Raw genomic sequence first — 22,865 nt, forward strand, 5'->3', positions numbered from 1 at the left:
TCCCTGAACACCAGAAGATGACAGTACTGCAGGCTTTCTATGCCCCATTTCATGGAGAGGTTGCAGGAAGCATCTTTAGCCTATTAAGGATCCCAGAGCAGAGTCCTGTCTTTTTAATGTACAGCTAGAAAGGTAATAGCTGGGACCTCAGGGTTTGCAGTCTGTGGACAGTGTTTGTAACAAACCTAGAGCCCTTTCCACTGTTGTAGTGGGAGAAATCCAAGGATGTAGTTGGGTTTTCTCATCTTCCAGGACTTGTCTGCTCTCTTAAATGCAATTAGCACTATGGCTAATGCAGTGGAGCCTTCGATCTGGTGGAGGTGAAGAGCTGCTCCTAGGGGCCTAGCCAAGGTATTTCTCATCTCTTGCGTTTCTTAAGCTTGCCAGGGCCATCTCCCATTGCTCTCGTGGTGGACCGGGAGAAAGGGACACAATTGATTGTCCCCCTTCTCCAGAGGGTACCAGCTGCTTTCCCAAACATCTCAGAGTGATCCCTGTGGCACGACTGCACGTGTGGCAGTGTCCCCAGCTGGCAGCTCTCCCGACACTGCAGGAGCAGCTGAGCTCTGACAGGGCCCCATGTGATCTTTCACCTGCTACTTGTCCTCTCAGGGACTTCAGGCTTCTAAACCCCCCTAGGAACTGAGGCACTGACTATATGCTGATGGCAGGGGGAGAAGATGCACGTAGGGAGTAGCAGAGTTGCTTTGTCAAGAAGTTAAACAAGGGCTGAGCGAGGGACCGAAGCCTTAATTGAGGTGTTGGAGAATTTTCCCACCTCTGGATCAGAAGGGTCCTGGAGCATCAAAGGCAGCAGCTCCATCCCAAGACAAGGAGCAGGCTGAAGCATGGCTTTGAATTGCTTCTTGGCCCTCGATCTGAGAGGCTGGGCTTCTAGATGTGACTTGAGGAGTTCTGGAGGAGCCTTTGGTCAGAAGAGGAGGACTCTGATTCTTGCGGGCTGTTGAGAAGGACTTTTGAGGGCAGCTGAAAGGCTGAATTTCAGGCACGCTGGTTTTAATGGTGCCTTTCATATGTGATAGCTGCCTTTGTTCCTCTTGCTGCAAGTTGTCTTGTATCCAGTGACTGGATGAATGTGGTATTATCCGCCTGGCTTTGGTTGCCTTTTGTGTATGTTACAGCAGTTTGCTGTCACATGCTGGAGCACTAGGAAAAGTTGGCCTAATGTTTTGGGCAGAGTATCAGAAGTGGTTTGAGCCAAATGTTTTCCCATCCCCTTTGGTAAGGAAACTACGTGCAATCGCACGCATGAAGTCAGGGCATTCAGACCTTCTAACGGGACTTGTAAATAGGCCAAGAGTGGCGAACTGACCGGGAGGAGACTACAACTCCTGCTGCATTCAGAGCGATCTGATGGAGGATGAATATGGAAAATACTTCTGAGTTTTGATGTCTGTCTTGCTTCTCAGGAGAGTCATCCCACAAGTGCTGTCAGCAGTAACCAGCTGCAGGTAGGACTGACTTGGTTCCTTCTGATGGTTTTTAAAAACTGGTGTTTGTTGAGGTTCTGCTGTGCTCCTTCCATAGGAAGCCCAGCTTGAAGTCCCTACTTTTGCCCCTCCTCCTGATAGACTGTTTCTTTATGGTTGTACTGACTCTACCAGATACATGGCATAGAGCACAGCCATACATCTCACCCAATGATAAAAAACAAAACATGCTGTCGAAAGATTTAAAGAAAATATCTTTTCACAGAGCCAGAGTATGGCTGTAGAAGCAGTGGGGTGGGTATCACTGTAGGGAGTCTATGGGGGCACATGGGTATTGCTAACAAAGGCTGGAAGGGACAGAAAGCTCTTGGTTTGCTGGGAGATGAATGATAGATCCACAGCCTGCTTGCCCTCCCGTGGTTTTATCATGGCTGGAGGACAGACCCTTTTCCCATGTCTCAGGTCCAAGCCTACCTTTCTGCTGTCACGATGTATTTAGAAGCTTCTGTGCAGAGTCACATTAGTGATCTCTCTAAGCAACTAGGCAGTGGTTTATTGCCCCTTTCTTAAAAGGGCAATAGGGGAGGGAGTACAAATGAGCCTGAGTTCAGGTAGCTGTTGGAGGATAAACTCTGCCTAAAATGACTGAGCTTGGTGAGACTGGGTTTCCCATGCAGTACCTCACTGTGTAAATGAGCCTTTGTTTTAGTTTTACTGCAGTTGAAGGTTATTTTTGCGCCTCTAAAGGCCAGCTTCCCTCTCTTCTCTGGCCTCCTGTGCCACAGGAGACGGATTTGCGTGCTCCTCACTTGACAGATTCTGGCATGATGTGGCGTGGGGAGCCTTTTCTATCTGAAAGCTAGAGGCTAGCATGGCTAGTTTTAGGTGTGGGGAGCTTAAGCAAAAAGCAGCTGCAATAACAGCTTCATTCTCCTAATCCAGGGGCACGAAACAAATCCTGCTGATGATATATAGGGAAAGAAATTTGATCAAGGCAGGGCGTTTGCAGCTTAGTGTTACGAGTTTAGGGAAGTGTTTCATATCTGGGATCATCAGGCTGCTGGCAGGGAAGCTCTTAATTGAATCCTCCCTGGGAAGCAGACAGTCTGTACCCAGAATGGGGTTCCTGTTCCCATTAGGTGTTGGAAGTTCGTCCTGTTGGTGAAACCTGCAGCAGGCATTGGCTGAAGAAGTTAGGAGCAGTCAGATGTTTGTGCTTGGGTATAAAATTTGCTAAGGGAGTTGGACAGAAGTCCCTGTGTTAAGGACGACTCCCTTTCTGAGTTAAAAGGTATAACTGGAAGAGGATGCTTTCACATCCCTTGAAGTGCAGCAGATGGATAAAATTGGTGTCTCTCTGCTTTTCTAGCACCTAAATATTGTTTTCCCTTTCTCCAACTTCACTACACCCTTGAAAAATGAGTACTGTTCATCTTTTTGCCATGAGAAGAGTGATCAGCACATCAGCTGAATAATGTCAGTAACCTATCCCAAAAAGGTACACCTTCCCGAGATGGCCAGTGGTTGTCCTGGCCTCTCTGCTAGCCCAGGATCCCCTGGGGAACACTCTGTGTTCCTGCCATGTGCACCTCAGTGGTAAAAAGGAGTGAGATTGCTCTTCCCTGCCTATGTTGGTGGTTCTCTCTGCAGCTTTCAGCACAGGCTCTGAAATGTCTCCTTCAAGATGTTCCTCACATCATCTGAGCAAGTGCTGTTGCCCTTGCTTCATCCCTTCCTTCCCTGGCAGCTGCCTTGTATTTTGAAGTTCTTCAGTGGCTCGAGGATGAATGGGCAGCTGTGATTTCTGCTCAACAGGAGCCCTTTTGTGAGTCTCTGGAGCTAGATTTGGAGCACTTTGTTCTGGCTGGACCCAAGTGTTCCAGCATGTGGCATAAACTTTCACCAGCCGCCTCTCTGCCTTCAGTAGAAATGTCAGTAAAGGTTAAGCTGGGACATGGAAGAAATTATTTCCAAGGAAGGAAAAAGGTTAAGAAGAAAGGCTGTTGATTTTGCACAAGTTTTTCCCTCCCCAGGAGTTTAACGTGACTGTCCCATCAATGCTCTGTCCCTCTTACCAGGTTGGTAGATTTTTCTTGTTAATACCAGTCTGCCCGATGAGTGCAGCGTGTCTGAGCTATTCTAAGGTGTCTCTCCAGCATTACAGCTTCATAACTTTCTGCAAAGTAACTGAACATAGTCTGGTCTTGAGATCTTCTGATCTGCTGTTGGCACTCCCCAGCCAGCGTTAGGAACGGTGCTGGTGACACCACCTGCCCGCAGGGGCTGTGCCTCCCCCTTGGCAGCTTCGCTTGCAGAACTTGTGGTTTATGTGCCCCTGCAAGATAATCAACAACTACTTCATTGTCCTGGAATCTTTAACTCGTAGGATCCAGAATGAAATAAGCCCTTGCATCACTTGATCCCAGCGAGAAGCGAGGTCCGCCGGCGCGCTGCCCTGGCAGTTAACCTCCGGTCAGGCTTTTGCTGTTCCTGACTCAGCTGCCAACGGAGCAAGCTGCTTTTAGCATTTCTGTGGAGTAAACAAATGCCTGCAAGAGGGACTAGCTACGCTCATCAAACCCAGGGCGCGTGAGACCCCAGGATCTGGAGCTGCTTGCAAAGACAAATGACTAATTTAGTCCTTTCCTGCCTCATTTCTGGTGTGAGGACAGACCACAAAACCAGATGGGTGTTGGTGTTTGAAAATGACCTGGTCAGGCTTAGTGCTGGAGAGGATGCTTGGGGGGAAGGAGTTGATCTCACTGTTGTTGCTAATAGGCTGCTTTTAAGATAAGTAAAATTCATTAGTGTGTTTTGCCTCACTGAAATGAGGATTCTTTTGCCTTGGCTTCCGAGAGCTGCTGTCTTGCAAAGCAAGCAATTTCCTCTTCCCAGCTAAACATCCTCCTTGCATTTCAGAGCCACGTTATCGGGGTGCTTTGCTTTATTGTTTCTTTGCAGCGTTGTTTTTTTGGTCCTCAGACCAAAAAGTGTTTCTTCAGCATTAAATGGAAGTGGTTAAAATTTGCAAGCAATTAAGGGCAGGTATAGGAATCCTTGGTAAACAAAAGTCATACTTAGCTTTACACAGCTTTGCTTTTACAGTTCAAGTGCACATTCAGCTGTGACCAAGGTGAGTACACGTGTGTCTGTGCACACGCTTGGCTATTGGGATCGGTCATTTATTCATAATTTATCCAGGGCCCTGGTACCTGATATTAAAGGTGTTGGTGCAGGAGTAGCTGAGTGATAGTGTCACATTTCTGGGACAGCCAGTACTCCACGCTCCCTGTGTTAGATCAGACCTTCCTGTGTTCAGCGGTTCGCTTGCAAGAGAGAGACTTTTTGATCAAGTTTTTTTTATTGCATAAACTGTTTATTTCTCTCCCCTGAGTAAGGAGGAGAGGTTAAACTCGGAAACCACTGGGGAGGAAAGCAGTGGTGTTTTTTTTTTGGGGAACGGATTTTGGAACTCGCAGGTTGATTACAGTCCAGAAGTTTTCCCACCCTGCAGCTCGTGCCAAGAGCAGGGAGCGCTGCTCTAAATAACACTTTGGCCTTTATGGAAATGTATCAGATGTTCCAGGAGCCTCCGTCTCTGCTTCTCCTACCTCACTTGCTCTCTCTGCAGGATATAGTTAGCACTTCTCTTAGCCTTATATAGCAAGGCCTGATAGTTAGTGTTAACAGGAATAAAACAACAAGGAGAGCTGCCAGACTGCATAAATCAGACCAGTGTTTGGAATTTCATAAATGCCATGACTTTGGGTACAAGTTGAGCATGCGGAACAATACTGAACTGTTCTCTCTTTATCTCTCCCTCCCTCGCTGAGGGAGGGCAGGGGGAGAGCTGGAATTTTGCTGCTTCTTCCATGTTTTTAATTACTCCCCCCCCCATTTTTATCCCCTTGAAGACCACAGGAGGAGCAGTGGCAGCCGCAGCCAGGACTCTGCCGACGGTCAGGACATCCAGGTTCCAGAGCAGTTTTCAGGGTTGCTTCACGGCTCTTCCCCGATCTGTGAGATAAGTGAGGACCCTTTCAGGCTCGTTTCCTCCGCGGAGAAAGGAGGCACGGAAGCTACAAGCCTCCCACCTGCTATGCAGCTGGAGGATGCTGACTTACCTGCCTCTGGATCAGTACGGACCAGCTCTCCGGACCAAAACCAGAAAGTGGTCTACGCAACCGTCCAGCACACGCACGTCAACCGGGCGGATCCTGAAACTGTAGTCACGCCCCACGTGCTACAGCACCCCGGCGGTGCTGAGGAAGAGGGGGACAGAGCTGTGGGCAGAGCCCACCCGGGGAGTAAGCCCAAAGCCGAGCTTAAACTCAGCCGCAGCTTGTCCAAATCGGACTCTGATCTTCTGACCTGCTCTCCGACAGAGGACGATGCCATGGGGAGCCGGAGTGAATCGCTCTCGAACTGCAGCACTGGGAAGAAGAGGCTGGAGAAGTCCCCGTCCTTTGCTTCGGAGTGGGATGAGGTAAGGCTGACCTTGCTTAAGAGCTTCTGTGCCAGGAATGAGTCTGTACAGCATGAGCTCCTCCCTACTGCACTGGCCTTCGAAGGGGGTCCTGGGTGGTTTCCACTACTTCTACTAACTCTCAGATCGTATTAACAGGCAAATGCTCACTTGTAAATCTTTAAGGTGTTAAACACCAAAAGATAGGCTTAACTGGAGGGGAGGAGAAGCAGAATTGCAAGAAGTGAAGGGCTTTTCAAAGTTTAAGTTGCTCAAATACAGGACTTGATTTCTTTTAGGCAAGCCAGGTAAGTTTTTACATCCCAAAATGAAGGAGAGTTGATAACAGTGCTCCTCACAAGTCTTTATATTGATCTCCTCTTTCCAATTCTTCCCCTGTAGACTCTCCCAGCATCCAGAGGAGATGTTTGATTTCTCGGTCGCTGCTGCTGGGGGGGTTTAGCAGTGTCCTGGGTTCATGGGGATGGAAGGAAGAGAGTAATTAGGCTGTGCTTTGTGTATTTAATAGCTCCCGCTTTCCTCTTCACCTATTTATTTCAGAGGCTTGTTAGAAGTCACTTTATTATAGTACAGGAGGCCCATGGATAGTTAAATATTTCATGCTCAGAAAGTTGGCCCTAGTGAACCACTCAGGCGAGATTAAGTGTCCCTCTGAAATTCAGCACCGCAGCATTACTGAAACATTCTTTGGAGATGATTCTCTGCTGGTAGAGCAGCAGCACAGCAGAAGAGATAAGCTCAGATGAACCATTCTTTGTACACTGAAAGGAAATAAAACCCCCGGTGTGGTGCTGGGGGTGTGGAGCCGTGTGTGTAAACTCCTGGGACGGTTGTGCCCCTGCTCACCTGTCCTCTGTGCACTGAGTGATGCTCAGCTGCCTCTGGGGTCCTGGCTCGGAGATAAAATCATCTTTTGTGGAAGAGGGAGGGATTCAGAGATGCTAAAAGCAAAGTGGGAATCCCTCCTCAGTACGAGCCCGTCTTCGAGTTCATACGCTCACTCCCTCTCACTCCCTGCAGTGTTTCAAGGTTGCCAAATATATCTATTTTCCTCTGCAGCTGTAAAAGCTTTGCTGTTCATTACCTGGGTCAGTTGTACTGTGGCTGTGAGTGTAAGATTCTGCGGCAGAAAGCTTATTTGAAAGGACCAGATAATTTTCACTGTACTTTCATGCCTAACTGAACTATTTACAGCAAATGTTGGTGGGTTTGGCAGTGCTGGGTTAACGGTTCGACCTGATCTTAAAGGTCTTTTCCAACCAAAACGATTCTATGAAAGGGAAGGAGCACTTTGGGTTTGCGTGTAGCAGAGGTGAAGTGTTAGTGTGCCTGCGCTTCCTCTGCTCAGAGGAATGAACCCGCGGGTCTGCTTCCCTGCTTATAAACAAAAAGCATCATTTCCACCCAGCGTCAGCCTGACAAGCCACAAGAGGAAAATCTGCTTTTCCTTTCCGTTATGTTTAGATGAGGAAATCAGAGAAAGAATGTGAAAAATTCACATCTGTCTACAATGGGACAGGTCTAACTTAAAAAAGAACTTGTGCTCTCAAAACCTGATGGTTTTATTTGTCTTCCTGCTTTCTGGTGTCATTTAAACATTTTGTGGAATTGCTTTAATCTGGCAGTAGCATCCTGTGCCTAGAGCACTGGTTTGCCTTGGGGTCTCATGGCTGCCATGGACCAGCTTGAATGATTGTGGACTAAGGTTTCTCCTCTCTGCCTCAGTTTCCCCATCTGTGAGATGGCGATAGCCTCTTTTTGCAGAATGGTTTTGTTCCCATGAAAAGCACTGTGTGAAGTGAAATATTCTCGTAAGAAGAGGGGCAAGCCAGCAGCTGGCGACTCACTGCCTTTAGCTTTATTTGCTTTTTAATTCCCAGAGACTGTATAGAGGCATTTGAGGTCTCATTCTGACTCCTGGTGCCACAGTTGCACCCTTTGATGCTGTTGGCAGGAGGGGCACAGTTCATGGGGCAGAGCAGTTTTCTATAGAAGCAGTATAAAAGGGAGCTGCTGGTAGTCAGTAGTTTATAAGGCCAGACCAGTTCTTGCTATAAAATATCCTAAAGCAGACTCCTGCGATGGGTGGTAAGAAATGATAAAGATGCACCTGTGGGAAACATTTGGGGTCTTTTTGTAGTGATTTGTATGTGCAGAAAGGGACTGATCTGGCTGGTCATAACAGCCACAATGAGATTTAAACATAAATGTAGTGCTGCTGTTGGAGGTTTAATTAGTTCCCTGAATGGGATAATGCAGCTGCTCTGAATTAGATGCAACTTGCAGCCTCTGAATTTACCAGGCTAATATAAAACCTTGTTGAGCCGCCCCTGTTAGCAGTGATTTGGCTCTTCCTCTGTACTGAGGGGAAACAATGGCAGATTTATGTGCATTATTCTGTTAATTTTAATAGTCTTTATGCAGGCAAGTGAGGAGGAAAGTGATCCATGTGCAGCTCTATGCAACACGCAGCTGTAGCGAACAAGCTGAGGATTTTGCCAGCAGTAGGTGTGTCTGTTCAGGCCCTGGGGACTCAGGGAGGGACCTGTTTATGTCCACAGACAGATGGGATCCGTGGCAGAGGCTGAGCTGGCGTCGCTCTGGGCCATGGGTGACTGCTCGGCTGGTCTCACTGACCGGGGACAGCAGGAAAATCTGCAGCTTGGAAGTGAAGGGTCCCGTCCCCTCCCCAGCCGAGCGCTGCCAATGCCCTTTGTTGGAAGCGGAAGGTGGTGCTGGCTTTGCCAAAAGGGTGGGATGGGGAAGAAATGATTCACTTGGCAAAGCTCATCCCTCTTCCCAGTTGCAGCTCCCCTGCTCCAAGGACCTGGCCCGGATAACAGATACCGACAGCGCTGCTTTGTGCTCCATCCTGCAGAGGATGTTCAGTGTGTGTCCCGTTTGCCTCCTGACCCACCGGCTCCTTCATGGGAGCATGAACACACGTGGCATCCCCCTCAGCTGCTGTCGGATAGAAACTCTTTGCAAGCAAGGCAGAGAAATGATTAAAGCGAAGAGCAGTGTATTGTCCAGGGAGAGGGGTGAGGACCAGAAATGCTCGATGCCCCAGCTTGAGTAGGAAGCAAGCAGGGGGAAGAGCTCCCAGTCAGCATAAATATTTGAATCCTTCCAAACTTGGCTGAGGGCTAAAGTGATAAATTTGTTTTTTTGTAATAGGCTCATAAATATTTAGCAACCGGGAGATGAGCGCGTGGCAGTCGCAGCTCACTATGAATTTTGTATAGGAGAATAAACTGTGTTTGTACTCCTGGAGGAGGAGGGGGGCTCTTGGTACCAGGCTCGGCTGCCAGCCCCCTTTCCGGGGTGGATTAACTCACATCTGCTCTGCCTTCTCCTCCGTAGAGGAGCTCCAGCCCTGCACATCTGCCCGGGCTCATGCCGTAGGCTGGCAAACCTTGTGTCGCACAAAATGGTGCTGGAGTCCCTTGGAGTGGGCTCAGCAAACCCTCCCACCCACAACGTGGGGTCCAGGACGGGCTGCACTGGTTGCTCTCTTGGTGATAAGATATTCTAGGTCCCTTCGGATGAAAGGCAACATGTGTAATGTGAATAGTAAGCTTTTAGCAAAGGCTGAGGGGTATGCAACAACTTTGCTGTATTCTGAGCCCGTGCTATCTGATTGCTCTCGGCCAGGTTTAGGTGTTAAATGGTTCCTTCTCCCCCTGCCCCAGCTTTGTTGCATTTTTTTTCCAGGTCCTTTTGTCCATTTGATAGATCAGCGTGTCTGTGCTAAGGAAGAGAGCCTGACCAAGACGAAGTAATAGCAGGATCATTCACGGAGCTGCCACAGCTCTGCTGGGGAAGCAGCTTCCTGACAGTGAGAGTAATTAGCGGGGATGTAATCTCCTGGGAGCAGCGAGGGAGGGACGATGGCTGGGCTTGAGGATGGTGTAAAATCACAGAATCAATCAGGTTGGAAGAGACCTCTGGGATCGTAGAGTCCAACCTTTGACCTAACACCACTGTGTCAACTAGACCGTGGCACTAAGTCCTCTAAAAACTGCGCTGGCTTGAGAAGTGGGGCTGTGGCAAGTGCTCTCTGTCCCTTAGATGCTGTCAGGTTGATAGAAGCGATGTTATGGGTGTTTGGAAGCCGCGTCCCGTGTGGCCTTGCTTCTCACAGGACCAAGGGAGGTGGCGAAGTGAAAACCCCTAAATGCTAATGGCAGATAAACGGGCTTCATTTATAGAGGAGGAAGATAATAGGAGGCATTTGGCTTTGGCAAAACGCGGAGTTGTTGGATAGCGTGTTGGCTTCAGGAATTTACGTTTGGTGCCTTTATAATAGGTTTCTGATGCACTGCTGCTCCTGCAAGTATCTCTATTGTTCACTTCTTTGTACCCCGCGCTCCTGCCTGTGCAGCAGTGCAGCCAGGACACCCCTCTCCAGGGGAGGGATGGTTTGGGTTTTTTTGAGGATTGCAGCGTGTTGGTTCTTGATATGTGGATGATCCAGGAGATGCAGCTGTGCAGTCTGATGTCACCAGCCCATATCTGCATCCGTGCTCTGAGCAGAGATGTCTGGAGTTGAGGCATGGTGCTGTTTGAGTTAGCTACTCCTCTGGGTTGTGGGTGTTGGTAAGAAAAATGATCTGTCAAGTGTTCAGGGGCAAAGAATGAGGCAGGCTAGTAAGAATTAGCCTCAGACCTGGCTCCTGACATCCCTTAATCCTCCACTTCCAGCTGTCTCCTATCAAGTAAGCGGCTCTGATGCGGAATTTGTAATGAACGCTGGGCTCAGAGGTTCCAGCATCAATTTCACAAAATGGGGAAGTTGCTTTGTCTTCTCTCTTTAGCTCTTTTAGGAAGAGATTAAAACTCCTTCAAAAGAAACTTAGGGAACTGAATAAAACATGCATTTTACTTTAGCTTTTTTTAGAAAAAACGAGATGCACAGTCCACCACTTTGATGCTTTTTTTCCCCCCAAGTGAATTAGTTGAAGAATTAATGAATATTCTGTAGCTAATTATGGCACTGGACAACCATCCTCTCCTGTGAATAATTGCAGTGGTGCTGCCCGTTTCGCTATTGCCGCAGAAGGAATTCTTTCTCACGTGCAGTAACCGTGGATGTGGATCGACCTGTTGCTGATCCATTTTCAGGGTCTTAATGTTACCTAAGGATGGATGCCAGGAGTAAATGGCGCATCTGTCGTGCCTCCCATCCCAGGTTTTGAAGAGCTGGGGAGCAAGTTAAGAGGCTGTGGGTGCTATGGGGTGGCTTTAAATACTTGAGCTCCATTAACCTTGTCAGGACTGCTTGGGTGCTTGAGTACCTGGTGGAATTAGTGCCTTAATTACATGCTTACCGTTGGGGATTAAGAACATTTGCATTGAAACGTGCGACTTTCAGGAAAGCTCTTGATGCAAAACCTGCCGCTGCCTTAAAACGACACCCAGAAGGTGAAATTCAGAGCTGGTGTTGAAAGAAAATGCAAATATTTCCCTTGTTATTCAGGGGGAGAGCTGCTATTTTTGTGCCTGGTGAAATTGCATCTTGTAAAAGCTCAGTGGGTTTTGTTCTGACAAGCTCACGCAGCTTACCTGCCGGGTAATGGCTCCCGTACGGCCCATGGCGTAGATTAAAGTACTGGTGTTTCAAGTGAGAAACGTGATTGAGAAAACAATTTGTTCAGCCTCTCCATATTCATACCACCTGCACGCAGGCTGGGCATCACACCTCTGGCTCACGGGGCCCTGCGTGGTTCAAGGACATCCCTGCCGTGCGGGTCACAGGGCTCCTTCCTTGCTCACCAGCAGCGTATGCCTCCTAAAATGTTTAATTTATTCTTTTGGTTCAGGTGTTGAAATCTTAACGCTTCATTTGCCTTGGGTTTGGCTTGTGGGGCCAGGCAGAGCCTGTTTTCCAAGCGAGGGGTGCTTGGCCTGCTTCTCGGCCTAGAGCTGGGCCTTGTCTCTAAGCTCTCAGTCCAGTTTTCCCTTTGCCTGTTTGAATTGTTTTATATATTTTTTTGTTTGTCTAGGGGAAAAGCAATAATGTGGTGAGTCTTTTTGTTCTGATTTCTAACAAGCATGTCCATCAGGATCTTAATCAACTTAATTATTGGGCTGATTATTATCTCCAGATCCCACCGTTTCCTCTTGTTTTTCCTGTGCTAAGGTCAGGAATTCTTACATCATCCCTTGTGTCAAAACCCTTTTTCCCTTTGCCCCCAGTGGCAATATTTCCTCCATCCTGATTAACTTTTTGAAGTGAAAGCTTCTGTGTTTCTACCTTACAGGTTTGCTTTGTTTCTATTGCAAATGGCCAGCCTGTGAAAATTATAAACCAACACTACACTGGGCCAATCCAAGCCAAATTAAGATAATTTACCAGTTTTGTAGGTAAAAATGGTTCGTGTTCTGGTCTGAAAGACAAATGTAAAGACCAAACATGCTTTATTCCTGTATTTAGCAGCAAGGTTTAGACATAACAAGAATTATATTTGCCAGCTCTTTGAATTTTATCAATTCATCTGCCACCAGACAGGTATCCAGGGCAGCTCTCCCTAAGGCAAGTTTGCAAAATACAATGAGATGTAGCGGCTTATCAGCTACCCGGAGTGTGGAAGAAACCTTCCATCCCCGTGTTCAAAAGGATTTGTGAAAATGCCCTTGATACAGATCTAAATGCACAATGACTTCTTTCTCCTCCTATTTCTAGGTGACCAATTACAGGCTGAACGTGGGTCTAAATTAGCATGCACTAGAATAATACAACAATTTCAGTCCACTGCTGCTATGTGTTTCTGTTAACTTCTCAAGTGTATTAACTCAGTATTTCTGAATCAGAAGCTTTTCATTTTTATGTAAATTATTCATGCTCTGATGGGTATTTTGGTTATGTAACGATCTTGTGATCGGTAGCGTTTTCAGGAGTCTTTTTCAGGAACAGAAATGTCCGGCCTCAGCGTCCTTACTAAATTCAGTCTTTCATTATGTTCTTTTCCACTTCATGTCACATCTTCCAGCACTTCAGAAGTTTTTATTTTTAAAAAAAAAAAAAAAAGCTTTTCTGTAGCTCTATCCGATGTCTCCAAGCGGACTTCACCACGCTGTGTTGCATCCTGCAACCTGGAGACAACCTTTGCACCAAGAGCCTAACAGATCACTTTTGGCTTTGTATGTTAGGATGTGAGAGTATGAAAATGTAGCTGTGAAGACAGTTAATTGATTTGATATTCTTCAGGGTTTTTTTTTCCTTTTTTATTGTGAGTTCAAAATAACCAGTGTCCAGCCATTTCACTGGTTTGAGCAGATGCATTGTCACATTTGGCCATTTTACTTGTTAACATCCAATTTTACTGGGTATTTGTCAAAAAAAAAAATTGATATTTGGAGGGCTCTGACTCTGCAGATCCACCACACACTGGTTGTGAAATACAAATTTATACCATAAGATCCTTTCCTTTTGGTATGTGTTCAGATTTGTAATTCTGGGATTTGTACAAAAACACAGACTGGAGGGTGGTATGAAGCAACAGTCCCTGGTGCTGATCCAAATGAGTTTCTCAGAGACCATATTAAGCCAGAAAATGCGTGTGCCTTTATCACTAATGAATAGTTGCAGAATGTCTTGAAGTAAATAACCAACTTAGTGAGTCCTCACGTCGTGTGTGGAAAGCACATGGTGCTGGAGGAGGATATAGCACAGGAACTCTGAAGTTCAAGTGTTGAAATGTGCCTCAAACAACAGGCTTGCTTTTGTAGTTTAGGTTTGAATTAATAAATTGAGTATTTTATTTTCCAGGCCTTTGGTATTTGTTATGCTGAGTTCATAACACAGGCTGGTATCTTTTGTGTACGCAGAATATATTGAGCGATGAAATATGAGGCTTCTGCTCTATGGGATGGTGATGTTGAGAACATCATAAACTAAACCAGAAGTGGTTTATGTGCTGTCACCAATCTCAAAATGAGATTCATGGCCCAGATCCAAATTTCCCAGGACTACACTTGCGCTAAGGAGCCGGCAAGTATTCACCCAGATCCTTCTCCTGCTCTTAATATTTGCAACTCCATCCCTTTCAGAGATGCTGGGGGATGCTGCCATCCAGCCATCCCTCTGCTCCGAGGACATATCCCAGCTGGGGCTGAGCAGCCTTGCTTCTACCTTCAGGGATGCAATATCAGTCAGTAATATCAGGTATCCATTAACCACAGACTTTTCTGGGGAAAATGCCTTAGATCACTTGTCTTTCATCAGCAGGGTGAATGGGGAAGCAGGCAGGACCTAATTGCTTATTAAAGCAGCACTTGCTATATCATCTCCCAGATGAACGTCTGCACACAGCAGCATCTTGGCTTGCCCGCTGCCTGCGAGCGCCCTGATCACGGTGGTGTTTTGAGCCTGTGTCATGTCGGCTTTTAGAAAAGCTGCCTTTTCTGTTGGCTTTGGCCCCCTCATTGTTATCTGTGCTATTGTCATGTCAAACGCCAATTAATGTGAATCTGCAAAATGCCTCGAAGCCGCAGCAAGGTCAGTGTGTGACCCTGCCGTGCCTCGCTTTGCTGGGCTGTGGGCTGGAAGAGCAGCAAGTGCTTAGAGATGCAGCTAATAGATGTGAAGCAGCATGTCAAGTGTAGCGGATTTCCTTTCGGTGTGGCTGCTGGAGAAGGCTGGATGAGGTGTCTTTTCATCATGTCTTTCCTAAACTTGAAATGAGAAGCAGGAGGAGTTGGGACAGTGTGGTGACCACTGCACCGAGAAGCCTGGAAAACATGGAAGTGCCACCTAAGGGGCATTATTGCCATTTATGGGACTCATGGTGTAAATTGTGTGTTAATTTTGAGATGCTCAAGGCTAGCTAAACCTGTTTTTTCATTCGGTCCATCACTCTTGTGCAGGCTGTTGGTGTTCAGCGCCACTGTGCAATTGCCACTTGAGTCATTTGCTTGTGCTGACCTCTTCCATCCCCTCCAGTCCGTACACAGCATCTCTTGAGAGATGATTTCACTAGTCAGCAATTAAAAAAGAAAATCCTAAATCTTGCTTAAATAGCTCTGCTTTCTTTTTCCTCCCAGCAACCCCAAAATAACTTGCTCTTGTTTGGTAGAAAATCCATAAAACAGTTGGAAACAGCTAGCAGCATCTCGTGTTCAGCTGGAGTCACCTCGTAACTGTCCGACACAAACTTTTAACGAGGACGTTGAATTTTGGGAGTCAGGCTTTGTGTGTAGGAGGGATCATCTTTTTCAGGCTTATGGTTGATCTTACCTTTGCTGTGTTTGGGGTTTGTTGCTGTGGTGTTGGTACGAGATGGAAGCATCAGATGGAGGCGTTCTGTGCTTCCCCAGCATCGTTGACCTAATACACCCTTATTTTTCTCCCCTGTTTTTTAGAGCTATCCCATTAGGCTGTAGTGAGGCCGGTCGCTTTGTCCTTGGGGGTGTTTGTTGTACTCAAAGGGGTTTTTAAACCGTAGAAGCAGCTTGTCTGGATTTTTTTTTTTTTTTTTATAATTTTAAACCAAATCTGCCCCATCCCTCCATTGTAGAAGCTTAGAAATAATGAAGTCTTAACCCTTGACACTTACTTGGAATTGCAGAAATTTAAAATACTGATAACCTTTTAAACCCAACTTTGTAAGTAGCTTTCAAGAATAAAATATGCTGCTGGAACTGGTATCTCGTCTGCCAAGCTCTAGCCCCAGGCGAGTTTGTACAATAGGTTATGAACCCCTTAATAATAAGGATTTATAATGGGAATCCTGATATATTCTTAATTATGGTTCTGCTGCAGGGTGTCATTATAATGCACTAATACCGTGCATATGGTAGATAGTGTGCCGTTTGTTTCTGTGTGTTTTTATTTAATTATCTGAATAAATTTATTGCTCAGTGTTTCTGTTTGACACGTGTGCAGGTGACCTATAGCTTATCTTCCTTGTGACCAGGCTTCTGGACTGGTGGTTTTTAAGCTGCCCATTTGGGAAGGGGCCACAGAGGAAGCAGAAGGCATTGACCCCACGCAGGGTTTTCCCTTGCTATGTGCAGAGCTCAAAGAGGTGGGCAATGGTGTGTGGTACCAGAAATTGTCCCCTAAGGGAAGGTAAGCTTGGGAAGCACCAGGTGGGAGAGGTTTTGAGGAGAAACCCTGTTACACTGTCCCCTAATGCTCTTGGTGATGGCACGAGCTGACAAGTCCCCCCGTGTCGCAGAGATGGGGATGCTGCTGTCACCTTTGGGTGAACTGCTGAACCACAGAAAGCACCTCCAGGTAAATGAAAAGTCATTTTCTGTTGGTTTGGTTCCTAGAGGCAACATGCTAGTTACATATGTGTGTCTGTATGTATGTGCATGTGCACAGACACACCTTCAGCTCTAAATCACCTGTAGATAACACGTAGTTCCATATTCAAGCCACGCAGGTATCGGGGGCTGATGCAGCGGTGAGGAGGCTGTGAAGAGCAGTAGAATAAAGCAATCTCTGCGTCTCATTCTGTTCGTACCTGATGTAACAAGCCTGAAGTTGTTAGAGTGATTTAAGGGGAAAACACTTCATTGGAGTTTTTCTTCAGTGCCCCCAAGTTAACTCCAAAAGCTGTTTTTTCCAGCACAAAAGCATCAAAGGGGCTCTCCTTTGTATATCAAGGCATATCTGGATTTTAATGGTAATATGTGGCTTCTCAGAAATAAGCTCCATGAGGGAGGAGCTGGAAAGGTTGGCTGACACAGGCTGGTGTCTTAGGCGCACTTCCAGCCTCCTCATTAACATACACAAACCTACCCTTCTGGTTGCCCTTCTTAATTTCGAAGCGAAGCAGCATGAATTTACTCTAAACAAAGCTGTTTTGTGGGGCTCAGAGCCTGGAGCGTGGTTGGGGATGGGGGTGTGATGCCTGCGGGGGTGCAGAACAGCGATGCCCATCATTGTCCAAAGCAGCTGGATGCTCTGATCACCTCTTGTTCTTGGAGGGGATGGAGAGAGGGGGAAACCCTGCTTATAAACCGTCTGGGGAAGGAGAGCTGTAGCTCTCAGAAATATCTGGTCATCCACATACTGGCATGCCTATGTATATATATATATATATTTTTTTTCCTTCTCCCAGGACAACCTTGCTGTGTCCTTGGGAATCACTGATGCTGCATGCAGAGACTGAGCACAAACCTTCTCCATTTATATTGATGGTAAATGTAAGGGCTTTTCAGCCATAGGTGAGGTTTTCCTAAGCCTCTTCCAGAAAGCTCCAGGAGCATAAAGATGCCCCCAGACCTGGGTGAGTGTCGCATTAATGGAGTGCTGCTCAGTTTTGTGCTTTCTGAATGAAGCTCCTTTCCCTGCATGCAGATGAGTTGCTGCAGACAGCTCGCGTTGAACGAAGCTGTCTTTTATTTTGGTGATAAAAGACCCCGGGACTTGTTTAATCGTCCTTTGTCTCTCTCAATGGATTCTCTGGCTCCGAGCTTCAGCGTTGGCTCTGGGAGGGAAAAAATGGAGAGATTAACATGGACACGGTTGAACGGTTCAATGGTTGGACTTGATGATCTTTTAGGTCTTTTGCAACCCTAATGATTCTTTGACACCACCATCCTGCTCGTACTTCTGCCGTGAGCGCTGTGAGGTGGGGAATTACTTTGCAGGATTCTGGTGTTGAAATGTCCCTCTGTCTCACCAGCAGAACAAACCCCAGCATCCAGCGTGTCCTCCGAGCTGCCTTGGCTTTTACTGGCCTTCTACAAATAAATACCTTTTTCTTCATTAATCAGAACTCAGTCGCTCGGGATAGTTTGTTTTAAGATAAAGTTCTGTTTTGGAGTAAATTGCCAGTTGCTATGTTTTCGTGGCTGCCTGCCTGCGTGGAAGTGCTTACCACTTCCCTGGGATGACTCTCAGCCGCACCCAGCTCCTTTTTTCAGGGTATTTTTATTTTTCAGCAAAATGTAGGCAAATGTGAAAATAAATCAGTGTGCTTCAACCCCAGTAACCACTCTGCAACTCCATCCCATCACATCCCTTGGTTTGGGTTTAATGAAGGGCACTCTCCCATCCTTGCAGCCTTTCCTTCTCCCAAAGTATTTCAGCTCTGCAATAGTTTGTCTCCTTTCCTGGTAGGGTTTTGGGGCTCGTTGGCCAAAATAGTTGTATAGCATGGGGCCAGCTACCCCTCTAGATTAAGAATTACAGATATGGTTGTATTAATTTAGGAGGCAAAAGCATTTTGTGGTTTTATTTCTGTGGATGTAAAAAAAAAACCCCAAAACCCCACTCCAAACCCACCCCACAACCTGTTCAGAGACAGATTCTTGGTGCTTCAGTGGAAAAAAACACGTTAAGCCAAAACAAATCAGAACTGAGTTTTCAGGCTACAACTGAGTCTGAACTGCAGCGCTATATTTAAACATGGTATTTTTGTATTTTAATAATTAACCACTGGAAAAGAGCAGCCTAAAAGACTGTAGCGTAGGCTGTTTTCAAGGTTTCTTCTCCTCCAGCCCCATCTTAGTGCCGTAGAGCGCAGCTGAGGACCGGTTGCGGAGGACAGGGATGCTTTAAAGCGTTCATCCCCTCTTTAAGTTTGTGTCCTTCCCCTGTATTCTTGTCTTTGTGACATCTTAACAGTTAAATCACTATGATCAGCAACAAACCAGCGTTTGAGTTGGTGTGTGACTTGGGAGAGTGTTTTCTTTTCGTGGAGAGCCGAGGGCATGAGGCAGGATTTCCCTTTGCATTAACTGGAATAGTTTTGTGCGTGACCGTGACCGCCTCCGGATCAAACCGATGTTTAGCAAAGGAGGGGTGTGAAAGGTAATCCTTTGCCATGTGATTATTTCATTACCGTTCAGTTTTATATAGCGCAAGGCAAGTCCCTGCTTTTGAGGAAAAGTCTGGGGGTGTTTTAGTGCTGAAGAAGCACCTGCAAGTCCTCACCGCTGTGTTTTAACTCCAGAGCTGTCAGTGCTGGACTCTGAACCTGAAAAGCATCAAGTCCCTCTCGTATTAGGAGAGGGCACTGCGATGGAAACAAGTGGCCTTGGCCTGGGACTCAGAGTTAATTTGCAGTTTGAATCCAGCTATGGAAAAGGGATGCAGGGAAGGAAGCGAGTTTTTCATGGTGTCAGACTGTGGCGACGTGCCCTGGGCAGGGGAACTCCTCCAGTCCGCTGAGAGCAGAGCGGGTTGTGATCTGGAGTCCCGTTGTCCTCTTGTCTGCAGCTTTTGAGCACCTGTTACCTCCATGCATGGGGGAGAAGTTGTTTCTTGAAAACTCTACATTTAGAGGAAGTGAAAAGATGGGGGGAGAGTCCTTTTATCCTCCACCATCCTCTCCAGGGCCATGGTACCGCAGTAGGCATTGCTCCTTCCCAGCGAGGAACACAGCAGAGGAGCTGCCCTTTCTTAAAATCAAGTTAAAACTTTCTCTTGTCCTTCATCCCGCATTGTGAAAGAGCAAAACTGCAAGTGGGTAAGGGTGGAAGAGGGCATCCAAGCATGGAGTGTGGTGGGGGAGGGCGAAACGATGCAAAAATGCTGGGAAATAAATGGGATTTTTTTTGTAATGAGCATCTGAGGGGAGGGAGCTTACCTGGCTCTTGCCAAATAGCGTTCAGAGTCGTAGCTCTGTCCGAAGAGGGGCTGCAAATGTGGGGTTTGAATCTGCCACGGAAACATGCTCTTGTGCTCTTTGCCTTCCCCAGCGGCGCCGGCAGCAGTCCCCGCACGTCTCCAGAGCTGGGTCCCGGCACAGCGTAAGAGATCTGCGAAGCGCTTTGCCTCTGTTGCTGGGAGACAGGCGGAGGGAGCTGGGGCTGCTTAAACAAACACGCTTTTCTCCTCACCTCCTCTCTTCCCTCCCTCCCCACCTATTTCCCCCCCCCCCTCCTCTTGGTGACTGGTTGTAGGAAAAGCCTGGCTGGAACCAAGTGATTCTTGCTCCCAATGATCCCACGAGACTCAAGAACCTCCCAGGCTTCCAGATCCGCTGAAGTAAACGTCTTTTAGACAAAAAGACTATCCCTAGATTTCCCTCCAGTCTTTCCTGACCTTTATGTACTGATGATACATAAGGGCACCATGAAATTTCAAGGCTTTGCTGGGGAGCATTTGCTGCTTCGGAGGGGCAAAAGCAGCTAAAGCAGGTGGTTCTTGCCGAAATGGTGACTGGCAAAAATGTGCATCGTGAGACCTAGGTTACCTCTGGGTTCCAGTCATTAACCTCTGCTGGGAAAGAGGAGGCAATTAATACTTTTCAGATATTTCACATTGTCTACAGGCTTGAGGAGAAGCTGCTGCATCGCTCGTGCATCCTCCAGGCTCCATCACAACTAACAAGAAATGGAAAAGCTCTTTAAAACCGAGCCCGTGGAGAGGAGCGGGGCTGATGGGGTGGAGGTGACTGTCACAAACGCCTCCAACAGAGGGAAACAGTTAAAAGGCGTCATTGGGGTAGAATTAAAGCTTAACATCACAAGGCAGACTTTAAATTCAGATTTTTTTCCTCTTAACTGGTTCCAGTTTAGCTGATCCCACACTGCTGTTGCTGATGCTGCAGAGCTGCTGATTCACACAAGAGCTGACAAAAAAACCCCAACTCTTTCTGGCAGTTCCCAGAGCTGTGTTTCTGGGGCTTCCTTGCTCAGTGTGTGTAAATAGCAAGATCAGATGACACGATGACTGACTGTGTAATTTTTATCTAAAGCAAAGGCTGGTGATGGGAGCAGTTGCAAAATGAACCACCCTGTCTGTGTTTGATGGGTGTCATTTAAGGGCTGCTTCTGTCCACTTGAAATCAGGATATTTTTGCCTTTTATGTGGCCTCATCCTTTTTTAGTGCATCCTTTTAAACTTGAGCTGAAAACACAAAATCCCATTTCTTGTACAGACAGCTTGCAGTTTTTGATTAAAGTTCTGAATGACTTGTCTTCTGTAAGGAAAAGCTTTCATCTCCCAGGCTATCGTATCAATTCTCCTTTGTCATTTTTACCCTCCTGTGAAACAGGGATCTATCTGATCACCCTGTTAGCAGCCCTGTTAACCCTTGGGTTAGCGTTTCATGGCATCTGGCCGGCGTTGGGGTCCGGTACCTCCCAGCTGTTTTAGCAAAGGTCACCTTTGAGTTCTGGTTGTGGCCAGGGGCACAAGAGCGATGAACCCTCTGCCTCGTGTACTGCAGGGCAGCATGCTGACAGCTGCTTCAAAACCCTTCCTTGAACTGAAACCTCTTTTTACAACACACTTCACTTTTCTCCCATACATGTTTGAATTTTCAATTCTGATTTTTTTTTTTTTCCCAGGGTGGCTTTAAAGCTCACAGTAAGCTAGCATTAACTATATTTCAAGCCCAGGAGAAGTGCTCATCCTCATCATTTTCTAGGGGCAGAGGATCCACATCCTTCAATGACTCTTCCATAGATCACATTAATGCCTTCTCCCTGGTGAGATTTAACGCTACAAATGCACTGCCTGTCTGCTCCCCACCAACAGGAAGGACTTTATTGGAGATCTGACTTGGCAGGAGCCAAAAAAGACTTTTTTTTTTTTTGTTGTTTCACCAAAAAAATCCCCTCCCTGGTGGAGCTGAGCTTCAAGCTGTCATTAATTTTGAATGGCAATTGAGCTCCTGACTCCCCGCAGCGTTTCCAGGAGCCCCCCTCGCCGGCCGGGCAGTTTTGGGAGCTCGTGCAGCTGCACCGAGCAAAGCATCGCGCTGGGATGCCGGCAGTGCAAAGGGCGATGAGGTCAAGAAAACTTGGACTCCTTCCCCAAATCTATCCTTAAAAGACCAGGAAAAAAAAAAAAGTTGTGTAAGAGTTGAAGTTTTTTCCCCCCCACTCTCTTGCCGGTCAATGTCTCAGTGTTGCATTCAGCAGCAGCTCCTCTGAAGTGCCTCGCAGGAGTATTTTCTTGGGTGATTTCTGTTCAGGAATCTCTCACTGGAGGCTTTTTTTAATCATTATTTTTATTTTCTGCTTGGTTGTTGAAGTCTGGGGTAAGCAACAAGACCTGAGCCTCTTAAGTGTCTCATTGCTCTTAGGAAAATAATGGGCTTTAGTGCTTTAGGTTGTTGAAAATTCTGAGAACTGACTAACTGAGGGGCAATTTATGGGGTCTTTCATCTTAACAGAATTAACCTCGTAATTGTCACTGTCAGCTTTCCCTCTGTAGCATTGCATTAGAAAGCCTCAACTTACAAATTCTGCTCAAGGATTGTTTTTGAAGAGTTTCTATTCTCATGTAAGAAAGTATCCTGTAGGTTGTATGAAAATTACAACTTGTATTTTTTTTTTTTTTGTGGCAAATGCAGTCATTTCTGTGCAACTCTTAAGTGGACTTGAACAGACACCATCTCAGGCAGTAGTTTTTACCTTTTTTTTTTTAATTGCATGAGGTTTGCCTTGAGCTGTTGACTGTGAATCGCTTAAATCAGGGGATGAAATTGTCTTTAGCTCCCTCTCCTGGGTAGTTAAGGCATTTGCCCCTGTGATGTTGCTGCTTTTGAAAACTGGATCTATTTTCAAACTCTTTCTAAGCATCTCTGCTCTGGGTGGAAGTGGTGAGGAGCTCAGTGTCCGTGCACAGGATTGGGAAATGTGATGGTTTAAAAAAACCACCAAACTAACCAAACCAAAAATACCCAACAAAGCCCAGACTGAGGTGAAGCCACGTTTACTTTCTGCATGCTGTGAAAGAGTTAGTGAACCGCATTTCTGAGGCTTTGCTGCTGGTGAAGGTGGGGCTGCATGTTTGTAGAGGGTGAGCTGAGGAGTTGGGGGCTCCTTTCCTTCTTCCTACTTTTATGCTCCAAAGGGATGGTTTTGTTGGAGCTGTTTGTTTTCAGGCGCTGGCAAGTTGTGGAAGGGAAGGCTCTGTGGAGTCCCAACCTCTCCGCATCCCTTCTGAAGCCATCCATCCTTACGAAGACTTTTCCAGGCAAGGTGTTAAGGGTACCTCCTCTGGGCCAGAGGTA

General features: G+C 46.7%; 1 protein-coding gene across 2 annotated transcripts in view; it reads left to right on the forward strand.

Moving 5' to 3' along the window:
- The window catches only part of ANKS1A (ankyrin repeat and sterile alpha motif domain containing 1A), a 77,397-nt gene that overhangs the window by 16,319 nt on the left and 38,213 nt on the right, over window positions 1–22,865 (forward strand). For both annotated transcript variants that reach the window (XM_068419393.1, XM_068419394.1), the window contains exon 9: window positions 5,366–5,937. In XM_068419393.1, coding sequence (XP_068275494.1) covers window positions 5,366–5,937 — 572 coding nt within the window. The remainder of the gene's footprint in view (window positions 1–5,365; window positions 5,938–22,865) is intronic.

The sequence above is a fragment of the Nyctibius grandis genome, chromosome 27, assembly GCF_013368605.1.
Source record: "Nyctibius grandis isolate bNycGra1 chromosome 27, bNycGra1.pri, whole genome shotgun sequence".
Classification (NCBI taxonomy): Eukaryota; Metazoa; Chordata; class Aves; order Nyctibiiformes; family Nyctibiidae; genus Nyctibius; species Nyctibius grandis.